The sequence below is a fragment of the Nycticebus coucang genome, chromosome 6 (genome assembly GCF_027406575.1).
Source record: "Nycticebus coucang isolate mNycCou1 chromosome 6, mNycCou1.pri, whole genome shotgun sequence".
NCBI classification, from domain to species: domain Eukaryota; kingdom Metazoa; phylum Chordata; class Mammalia; order Primates; family Lorisidae; genus Nycticebus; species Nycticebus coucang.
Window position 1 is genome coordinate 89,620,667 of NC_069785.1, and position 11,314 is coordinate 89,631,980.

Below are 11,314 nucleotides of genomic sequence, written 5' to 3' on the forward strand. Positions count from 1 at the left end.
AAGGGGTCATGACCCACAGGTTGAGAACTGCTGGCTTAAGCAATTCTCTTGCCTCAGCCTCCCAAGTAGCTGGGACTACAGGCGCCCACAAGAATGCCCGGCTATTTTTTGGTTGCAGTTTGGCTGGGCCAGGTTTGAACCCGCCACCCTCAGCTATATGGGGCTGGTGCCCTACTCACTGAGCCACAGGTGCCACCCCTCCTATTATATTCTTTTCACTGAGAAATACACGATCACTTATGTAGAATCAAATCGACGATACCTAGGTCCTCAGGTGGAAGAAACGTACTGAGATTTGGCTCTGTACATCAGCCAAATCAGTGTTTTTCAAATCATTACCATTCATTACAATCCTCTGGAAGATTTGGTAAACCATGGATGGCTGTCCTCACCCATTGAGTGTCTCATTCAAGTGGTCTTGGGAGGAGCCCCGAATTTCCATTACCAACAAGTTCCAGGTGATACCGATTCTGCTGGAGCTGGCAGCAAACCACTAGCCACAAACATTTATTCAATCCAGGTTGTCCTTAGCATTTTCTAACTGACTGGTTACACTGTATTTTAGCACTGCATGTGCTTTATAGCAATTTTTAATTTACTTTTGGTTTTGATTAATATTCTTGATCAGTATCTAAAATTTTGGGAAGCACATTTTGTTTGAAATAACCTTTTCTTGTAATGATGTAATTCCCTGAGAAATTGTATTCTATGTGACCACTAGCAGAGATGATGGAACAGCACACTGGGAACTCACACTGTTGGAGGCAGCTTGCTTATACCTTTATTCACCTACACCTATTCACTCATCAAATATTTGTAAGTACTCACTATGTCCTGCACAGTATGTTACCTGCTGAGAATGGGGTCTGAATAGGAGATACAACCTGTGTGTCTTCTAATTTACACTATTGAAAAACGACCAGCTCTTCTGTGTTTATATACAGAAAGACTGTCCTCCCTCTGAGGGTCAGTCGAAGTTTCGCTGTGAAATAATTTTTTCTCCTAAGGTGGACTGATGTATAGAATTTGTTAGACTGACAGGAGTTAATATCAGGCTGGTAGGAGCAGTGTGTCCAACCAGGTCTGTCCAGAATATAGAAACTGTGTTCATTAAGGTGGAATCACACACCCAAAGATTTTCAGAACCACAGGGAGCTCACAAAGCACGTGAGCAAGCTGAGTACAGTGCACGTTTAGGTAGCAGATCACAAGAGATGATTTCAATGTAAAGAAAACGGGACAACAGAATTTTGTGTTTTATACTGTTTTACTGAATAACAATAAAATGAGATTCCATGACAGTACAAAACCTTCAAGACAATAAAGTAGGGTTGATTTTCTTCAGCTGAGAAGGGCTCCCCAGCACATGGAGGTCCCAGACCTGCAGTCAGGTTCCTGCCTCATCCCTGCTCATTTGTGTCCAGTGATAACGAAAGGCCTGACAGGGAAACACAAGGAGCCAGCGCGGCACTTCCATATGAGGGAACTCTTGGCAACATTCACAAAACTCACACTCCCACACTGCAAATCAAGATACATACCAACCCGGCCCACAGGTTTCTCTACAAACTGAGGAATCGCTGGGGAGGTTGTCCAGAGAGTGTACTGATTATCCTGCCTCACACATGCAAGAAGAAACATGTCCCCAGATACAAGCATTGTGCCAAGTCTGCGTATTGGGTAATCTCTAGAGACCCCTAGAGCCCAGTCCCAAGAGTCGTCCACATCCAGCTCCCAGTAATACTTCCCAGCAGTGAAGACCTGGTCTCCCCAAGCAGCAAAATAGTTAGATTTCTCAGGATTCAAAGACTGATCTTGACTGTGAGATCTAAATGTGAAGTCTCTCAAATCGTCAAACAGCCTGATGTGCTGATTGCTTACTTCATTGTGGAAAGAAATCTCCACTGTGGAAAGAAGACAATAGTTCAGTCAACAGCTATTTTACAAATAAATTATCTCTGAGATATGAATGTCTACCTGGATGGTCAGTGGAATAAATAGGCCAAGACAACCAAGAAGGCAGTTCTGGCAGAACTGTATCAATTCACAAGCTACCCATAAAAATGAAGCAGAAAGAAGGATCTAATCACAGTGGGCAGATTCCTTCAACTTCAGAGACTGTAGAGAAGGAGGCCATGCCTACCGCTCCCTGGTTACATTTCATGGCACATGGAATTCTGGAGCTATAATTCCATAGCAATAAACTTCCCTACATTTCCCTTCCTGCTTCCTGCTTTCTCAGAAGGATCTGAGACCTGGAGAAATGGTGATCACCCTGCCCATGTTACTGTAGGCTAGCTCCTGAGCACTTAAGCTAAATATGCCTGTGAGAACGTGACTTCCTACTAGGAATTCTGTGCCTTTCACTCCTAGTTTCCTGTTACACCTAATCTGCCACTCTGCCTCAGGCTTAGCACACCTGCCTTAGCCTTAGATGTGCTGCTGGGCTCTAGGTCCTGACTCCTTAACCACTGACTTTCTTTCTGTTTATAAAATGCGGTCTGCATTTACTTAATTTATTCAGGCATTTTTATGATAATTTCAATTGAAATTCCCATTATATGAAGTCCAATGTTTCAAAATTTTACAGGAAATATATTTGAAAATGAAACATCAGCATCACTAATTGCATTTAATAAGAACCCAGAGGTACTGAACACATTCACAGTTCTGCACGATTCCATGCATTGACAAGCTCCCTAAGAATGATTCCAATTCTAAAGGAAACCTTTGGCTTGATATTTTTTTCTCATTCTAGTTTTGCACCAGCTTCCTTTTACTGTAGTGCAATAAACACATGTCTATCCTGTTCACGGCATTACTTTCTCTCCTAAAGGAAAGACCAATGAAGAAGGAAACGCTGGCTATAGGAAACATGATCAGAGTGGACTTGGGCATTTCCAGTCACACCACAGGCTGACACTCACCCCGGTAGCGGCTGTATCTGTCCATCAGTCCAGTGATGGCTCTGACGCTGAGCTCTGGACGCACAGGCCGGGGCATGTGCAGCTGCACAGACTCACTCCTGGAAGAAGAAAGATTCAGATGATACTTTGGCTCCCAACACTTTATCATGATGCTTAAGAGAGACATAAGTACACAACAGAAAAGACTTTCTCAAAGACTACTTCCGAATTATGCTTACCTCCACAAACGCCTTACAGGATTCTACTATTCATGGGGTACCTTTCTTACTTTTCTCTTTGCTTAAATACTTTTACCTCATGACTCTCAGAGACACTTGCTTTTAACTACAATCCTGGGGAAATCTAGTCCACACCCCGGAAGATTTCTCTGAGTTTGATGCCTTCTGGCCACTTGTGAATTCAGCCCTTCAACATACCCCTCTGAGGCATCAGGCAGAGATCAAGACTAACTTGTGGTAAAGGGAGTACAGGACATGGTATTCAGAACAGCACATGAATGCTTGGTCACATAAACAATGTAATAGCTATAATCTAGTATGTAATGGCTTCAATTGCTAGAGACAGCTTGATCTCTGTCCTAACCAGGTACCCCAGTTCACATTGAAGGTCCACCTTACCTCATCAGTAGGGCTCCCAAATCCTGTAAAGAGGGAAAAAAGGACAAGTTAGATTCCTCAGACATTGGATGTTGTGCCTATCCAGGCTTAGGGTTTGGGAAAGTAAAGAAAATTACTCATCACAAACATTCCCTAAACCTTCTTATCAACCATGTCTCTTTTTCCTCTTAAAGGATGAGCCCAGTACAACCTGGTAACAGACTGAACTCTTGATGAATTCATAACCCTGAGGGTGACATGAAGGGAGAGAAGCTAATGGATAGGAACCACAGTCACCAGCCTCCTGCCACCATCCAATGTCTGCCAGGGGTTCTTGCTAGGGGTTATCCCCCAAGGCCAATGAATTAGGACAATTCAAATCTAGGACATCCACAGAGAATGAGGAAATCAGTGGGACCTTGTGCCAGATATTTCTGTATTTTCCCTTACAGACAAAAATGGAGGGTGGCGCCTGTGGCTCAGTGAGTAAGGCGCCAGCCCCATATACCGAGGGTGGTGGATTCAAACCCGACCCTGGCCGAACTACAACAACAAGAAAAATAGCCGAGTGTTATGGCAGGCACCTGTGGTCCCAGCTACTCGGGAGGCTGAGGCAAGAGAATCGTCTAAGCCCAGGAACTGGAGGTTGCTGAGAGGTGTGACGCCCTGGCACTCTACCAAAGGCAAAGTAGTGAGACTCTGTCTAAACAAAAATAAACAAAAAATGACTCCCAAGAAAGATGTGGAAATAAGGAGAAATATTTTGGGGACCAAAGTAATAATGGAGATTAGCGTAGTAGCAAGGTGGCGCCTGTATACCAGAGGTGGTGGGTTCAAACCTGTCCCGGGCCAAAAACTGCAACAACAACAACAAAAAGATGTAGCCAGTGAGCTGAGGTCAAGACCTGACCTGCAGCAGCTCCTCATCTGGTTTGTGGCACATGCCCACCAGTTCCTCGTGCATTTCCTTTAGTTGTTTCCGCTTTTGATTTATTTGGGCCACACTTCTCTTGAGTTGCTGAAGGATATTCCAGCTCTCCCTTTCCAGTTCCTCCAAATGTTGTTCTTCTTCCTTATAGAGAACTGGGTGAAGCTCTGCATATTCGGTCCTGGTCATTTTTCTGACTAGAAGCACATATTCCTGTAAGGAGATAGAAATGGGTTACCCATATCACATTCCAGGCCACCTTAACTTGCACGCACACCTCGCCTGTTTCTCTTTGGCTCTTGCCCTTCACCCATTAGCAGTGCACAGCTTAAATTCATATTGTCCAGCTGTCACAATCCACAATTCTTCTCTTTATTTCCTTTCTTCCTTCCTTTTTTTTTTTCTTTGTTAATCGTGACCAGTTTATTAGCCCACAGACTAAATAAATCATTTTTAAATCCACCATGTGCTCCTTGGTCACGAGCACTCAGGAAGCATCATTTCTCATAGTAACCTTAGTTATGCTTTCTTTAAAGATGGAGGCTATTTTGAGCACATTGATTTTCATTGTTATGTGACCCTTTCACAGGAGTCATCTTTACTCACCTCTGATATTGGTAAAGATATGGGCGTTATTTTTATTTTTCTCTCCTATCTATAAAGGTGTTTTTATTTCTGCTCCTATTACATCAATTACCATTCAAGATTTCTATGTCCTCTATCATATCAAATATTATTCAAGGCTTTTATTCATTTTACTATAAAGATATGTCAGTATTATTTACACTGTCCTGTTTTTTGCTATCTAAGAAACAATTGGTGAAGTAATATATTTTAAAAATTTAGAATGTTTTTCTCTTCAATACACAAGATAAGTGCCCTGATTACACAACGTGTGCCTAGATGTAGCATCGTCTTATGATTCAAACCACCACCCTCGACAAAGTATTTCTTTAGATTTTCTTAGTGGAGTTTACATTTAGTACTAAACATTCTTGGATAAAATTGATACTAATCATATTTACAATCATACTAAATAGCCTGTCATAGGCTTGAGGCAGATCACATATTTTGCAAGTAAACATTACGAATAAAAGTATAGCATCCAGTAATTTGAGAACTGAATTACATCAATATTCACTTTTGAATAAATTAAAATACTTTCAATAGAAAGCATCCATGAGTATATTAACAATTATACCTTTTAACATAAATGTCTAGTTAATTATTCAGTGTAAAATTCTGGGAAAAAGATACCAAAATTTTATTGGATATCCAATCTTTTTCCAATTATTTATTCCTTGGTATTTGATTAAGCAATGATTATTAGATAAACATTTTACCATACTGATCCCGGTTGTAGATTTTGGCATGTAAAGGTAATATTGGTTGGAGGAAATATAACAAAGTTTTAATGAATGATTCATAAAATTGATGCCATTCATAGCTATGCTCTTTGATTTTATATCTCTGATAGTCAGAAACCCTGAGGCTGGGTGTGTGGCTTACACCTGTAATCCCAGCACTCTGAGTGGGTGGATTTCTGGAGGTCTCCAGTTCAAGACCTGCCTGAGGCAGAGCAAGACCTCATCTCTAAAAATAGACAGGCACTGGAGAGTCACCTTCCCCAGTTACTTTGTTTAATACATATCCTCTCAAATCTGAAATCCGACATTCAAACAGTTGAAATTTAAGGTGTCTTATTAAAACTTTGTATGAGCTATTGTGATCTGTTTAACTCATTAGTCTCCCCACTCTGCAACCTGATTGTTTAAATTAGAAGAAATATTGTATATTACATATAGGATTAGAAGCCATCAGACAAGAACAACATATCTAAAATTTCTGAACCTAACCCCTTAAAAAGATTTCTATCCTCCTAATTTCCATTGTGCTCCTAAATATGACCTTGGGCCTCATATGGCCAGCCATTTTAAAAACAGGAATTCTAATTTCATTGCGTCTCCTCCCAATAATCACGTATTTGTTTTCTAAGTCCGCTGAGTATTTTTGCTTTGTTCTGTCCTTCTTTGTCAATCTCTCCACATGTTCTATGTTCTCCTACCAGTATCACTGTCTAGCTTCTGTGCAAACCGTTTTAACCATGGCAGGCACACTTCTAAAATTGGTGTTCATGCTTTTCCATCCCCAATGAAAGGCTTACAATACGCAATTACATACTCTCTATTTTCTAGAATTCATCTCCCACATAAATCTTTGCCTGAGGCACCCATGGAATTTTTATCACCTATTTTCCTCTCTGAAATCGGATTGATTTTAAATCAACATTGGGGAATTTGGGAAAGCTTGGTGGTTACTGAATTTCCTTAAACCCTGTGTGTGTGCCTTCTCCACCTCTCTTTGGGTAATTTTTGTGGTTGTTCTTAACTTAGGGTCTAGAAATCCTCAGAAAAATGTGACCCTCCATTGAAAAGCCCAACAGCAGGGTGTCCCAAAGGTCATCATATAAGTAAAATTCATATATTCATGTTATATTTTATATTTTTATATTTTATATAACATATTTATACATATATGTATCTACACATAGAGAAATGTATTATCAAATTTTGTAACAAATATTTTGCATATGAAGCTACATTTGGCTAAAATTTCTCATCTTCCCTATGTATGTGTCTTTAAGACAACCTGCATTTTTCCCATAAACCTATCAGTTCATTGAATGTAAGAACTCATGGTTTCAGGTCAGGCATTTAATGGCTAATGTTGTATCATGTCTGTCCCAAGCCAAATCTGATGGAAACATTTCCTGTACTTACCATTCAATGGTTAATCATTATTTGTTCCTCTCTCAGGTTTCTCTGATTTTCCTGGATCTTGTCCCATAAAGATCTCATTTGCTTTTCGAGTTTAGCCTGCCAGAAAGATACAAATGTGAGCAGTAGAAAAACAAACAGTATAGAATTCTGACCCAACTGATGCAGAGAGTCAAGGGATGTTCAATAAAAGTATGTTGGGAAGAGCAGCAGGATTATTTTGTACTTTTACTCTGCATAACTTTCTATATTAGAAGATTTCAGACTGTAGCCCACATGTAATGTAACCACTATCAAGGCAAAACAAATAAATATTTGATATATTTGGGGAAGTTTCAGGTAAGCATCCTGCCGCATGATGTCCATCTACAACTGCTTCTCGAATGCCCCTTCCAATGTACTTAAAGCTAATGTCAAGTTTTGGTAAATGTGTTTCCAATACAAAATTTTCTTTAGACAGTTTTCATAGTCAATGATCTCTGAACATGACAGCTTTCTGTTGATGTTTGCATAATCCTCTTAATGAAAACAATAATCAATTCACATTATCATCCTTCTATTGGAATGCTAACCTCATGGAGGCGGTTATAAGTATAGCTGTTAGGCATATACCAGTACATGTTAGGCATGGTAAAGAACGGAAAACTCTTCCTCATGATCTTCATCTTCCTTCTACCCTCTTTAATTCTACCACCCTCCAGCTCTCAACGTGATCTCAGAAGCATCCCTTACCCGCTGGTCCGCAGCTGCCCCTTCAACGGGACAGTGTCTGTGAGCCCCGTGCTCCTGGGAGTTAGAGCAGAGCGAACACAGCAGGCTCCTGTCCACTTCACAGAACATCTTCTTCTTCTCCTTGTGGGTTCCACACATTTGTTCCTCAGAGCTCAGGAATTGCCAGAGACTGGCTTTTCTGGCAACAGACACCAGATTCTTCAGAACAATATTGGTTTTGAACTTTCTCTGCTGTGGTGGTTCTCTGCACTCTGGGCAGGGGGCAGGATTTGGGGCTCCTTCCCAGGAGAGAGAAAGGCAGGGCCTGCAAAAGCTGTGTCCACAGCCTATGGTGACTGGGTCTATAAGGTTGTGCACGCAGATGGCACAGGTGATTTCCCTCTGGAAGGCTTGCAGTATATCTAGGTCCATGTTACTAAAGAAAGAAAATTAGAATTTATTCTTCTGCCCTAAAGAAGCAAAAGTCTAACCAAAAATACACTCACATGTTGACTGAATAATAAACTCCTATCTAGAGCAGAATAGGCTTTCCTTTGCATGACACAAATGGGAAACTGAGGCACAAACACATTTCTCAAGCTTTGTAGATAACTGGTTGGGTACTTATCTAACATGTATGTACCTTACCAAACCGTTTCTCCTCTAGAAATGTACCAGTTTTCAGCTGGGCGCCGATAACTTAGTGATTAGGGCACCAGCCACATGCACCAGGGCTGGTGAATCGAATCCAGCCTGGGTCTGTTAAAGTTGAATCTGGCCCATGCCTGGTAAAAGAAAAAAAAAAAATAGCTGGGCATTGTAGCAGGCACGTGTAGCCCCAGCAACTCAGGAGGCTGAGGCAAGAGAATCACTTCAGCCCAAGAGTTGGAGGTTGCTGTAAGCTATGATGCCCATAGTTTTATCACCTATTTTCCTCTCTGACATCAGATTGATTTTGAATCAGTATTGAGAAATTTGGCAAAGCCCAGTGGTTACTGAATTTCCAAAGTGAGACTCTGTCTCAATTTAAAAAAAAAAGAAAGAAAGAAAGAAAAAAGAAAAGAAATGTGCATGTTTTGTGCTGTATTACTTTCCTTTAAGTTGCTCAAACTACAGGAGCTTAACCCAATCTGTACCTCCAGGAGTTTGGTCTGGAGGGATCTGAAAATCAGTTAATTCTCATTGCCAGTCATTGACTTGACAATGGAAGGAGGGGCTGAGATTTGATCTCAATTAATTGTTAGAATCCCCCTACCATGACACGTCTCCAACATCACTCTAAAGTAAGTGTTAAGGTTTCAGATCTAAATTAAAATCAGCTAACCAAGCACCTGTTATTCTCTAAACAACAATTTAATTCAATCAACAATTATTTTCAGGGACATTTCCTCTTCCAAGCCCTATGTCTCAATCAACTCAAAGATATGCTGCTGACTACAACATCCTTATCAATAGACAAGAAATGTTTCACAAAAAGAAAAAAATATATAAAATGCAGTAATGTAGAGAATGCCACTGTCTCTTGTGTGTCTCCCTCATGAGGTAGAAAATACCTTCCAGCTCACCAATTGATAAAAATGAATAAGAAAAATGTATATACAACATGTTTATAAAACAAATTTTCTCCATTGATGTCTTCTTTTGTCTCTAACAGATTCCCTCCCAAAATCACCTTTTGAATACAGGAGACAAACTTAACTTTGTAAAATTGGATCATATTTTGACCAGTCTCTTTTTATATAAATACCCTAAGTTGTTGAATCTGTTCTATCTTTATTATCTATATCTTGCATACAAATCGAATATCTAGAGCCTGCTTGATGGAGAAAAACCAAAGTGATAATGGTGGGCAACTAAGAATAACAAGAGAAACATAAATACAGGATTGGGAGGAGTGGTGCAGCCATGCTCATCACCAGCCTCAAGCAAAGGAATCAGCTTTAATATATAGGGAAAGTTAAAGTTGTTTGTGCAGAGACAGTGTAACCAAGGAAAAATATCTTCAACTTTATGGGCTTCTGTAGGTGCTAAGGAAAAGGTTACAAAGAAGGTAATGAAAATCAATCTAGTCCATTACAATTGTTTCATCACAAGACTTCCGTAGAGTGAAGTAAAAGGTAAAAGCTTCCTGGGAGAGGATGAAAAACAAGGTGAGGAAAAACATGTTGTTCTTGAAGGAAGAGAGCAGCTGGAGGTTATTCTTAGAATGTTTCCAAGTTGTGGGGGCCCCACCACCTCATGACTGTTCTCCACCACAGACCAGTAAATACACCATTGACATTAGATCTTCCAGATCTTTGAAAAACACCAGGCATACTTTCACATTGAGAAGAAATAATAAATATCATGTAATAAAATTCCTTGTACAATAAAACAGGGGTTCTCTTTTCTATAGTAGATAAATACAGATAGCATTCTCATTACTGAGGTTCCTTCATGATCACTAATATCATCTTTTTCAGTGCCTAAACATTTACTCATTGTTTAGTATTTAAGTTTATAAATGGAAGCTTCTAAAGTGACAATATTGCCACCGTCAACAGCAATATTTTCCTAAGAAAGTTATCAGTTATTTGAATATCTCTTCTATGTGTACATGAAGCACCACTTATAAAGTAGTATGTAATGTATGTATGCATGTATAACATATTTCTAGAATAAAATGTTCCTGGCCAGTCTCCGCAAACATAGCTCAGAGTTTAGGGTACTGGCCACATGCACCTGGGCAAGTGGGTTTAAACAAGCCCCGAGCCTACTAAAACAAAAATGACAACAGCAGCGGGGGAAAAAAAAAAAAAGAAAAGAAAAAAAAGGCAGGTGCCTGTAGTCCCAGCTACTTGGGAGGCTGAAGCAAGAGAATCGCTTAAGCCAAAGAGTTTGAGGTTGCTGTGAGCTGCAACACCACAGAACTCTACCAAGGGCGACATAGTGAGAGTCTATCTCAAAAAAAAAAAAAAAAAGAAAGAAAAAGAAAAAAGAAAAAAATATTCCTAGCCAATTTGTAGAATCTACAAAAAGCACAAAATTATAAGTCATCTGGCAACCTATCTTTGAGTATTACCAGGTAAACAATGAAGACATACATAAAATAATACAGAAAAATCATCATATGAATTAAATTACTTAATTAGTAAGATGACTTTATAAAATAGTTTATCTTTCAACTAGAGTATAGGAGTCATTTTTACTAACTGAGCAAAATCACTCCATAAAAACAATTTCAATTGACTGATCTGCAAATTAAAATTACACTATTTATTTCAGTGATAGAAAGTAGTAGGGACTCATGCAGATCCGGTACTCACCAGTGCTTGCTGGAGCAGTATGAAGTCAGGTTAGGATCAGGACCTCACAGGGTAAGGGTAGTAGCTTTCA

General features: G+C 39.8%; 1 protein-coding gene across 1 annotated transcript; it reads right to left on the bottom strand.

Moving 5' to 3' along the window:
* Window positions 1-1,310: 1,310 nt before the first annotated feature.
* Window positions 1,311-9,082, bottom strand: LOC128588787 (tripartite motif-containing protein 43-like). The gene is made up of 6 exons (XM_053595592.1): window positions 7,961-9,082; window positions 7,238-7,327; window positions 4,434-4,664; window positions 3,545-3,567; window positions 2,928-3,025; window positions 1,311-1,904 (listed from the first exon to the last, which is right to left on the bottom strand). The coding sequence occupies exons 1-6, from the start codon at window positions 8,369-8,371 to the stop codon at window positions 1,411-1,413; spliced, it is 1,347 nt and encodes a 448-aa protein (XP_053451567.1). The 5' UTR covers window positions 8,372-9,082; the 3' UTR covers window positions 1,311-1,410.
* Window positions 9,083-11,314: the final 2,232 nt, after the last annotated feature.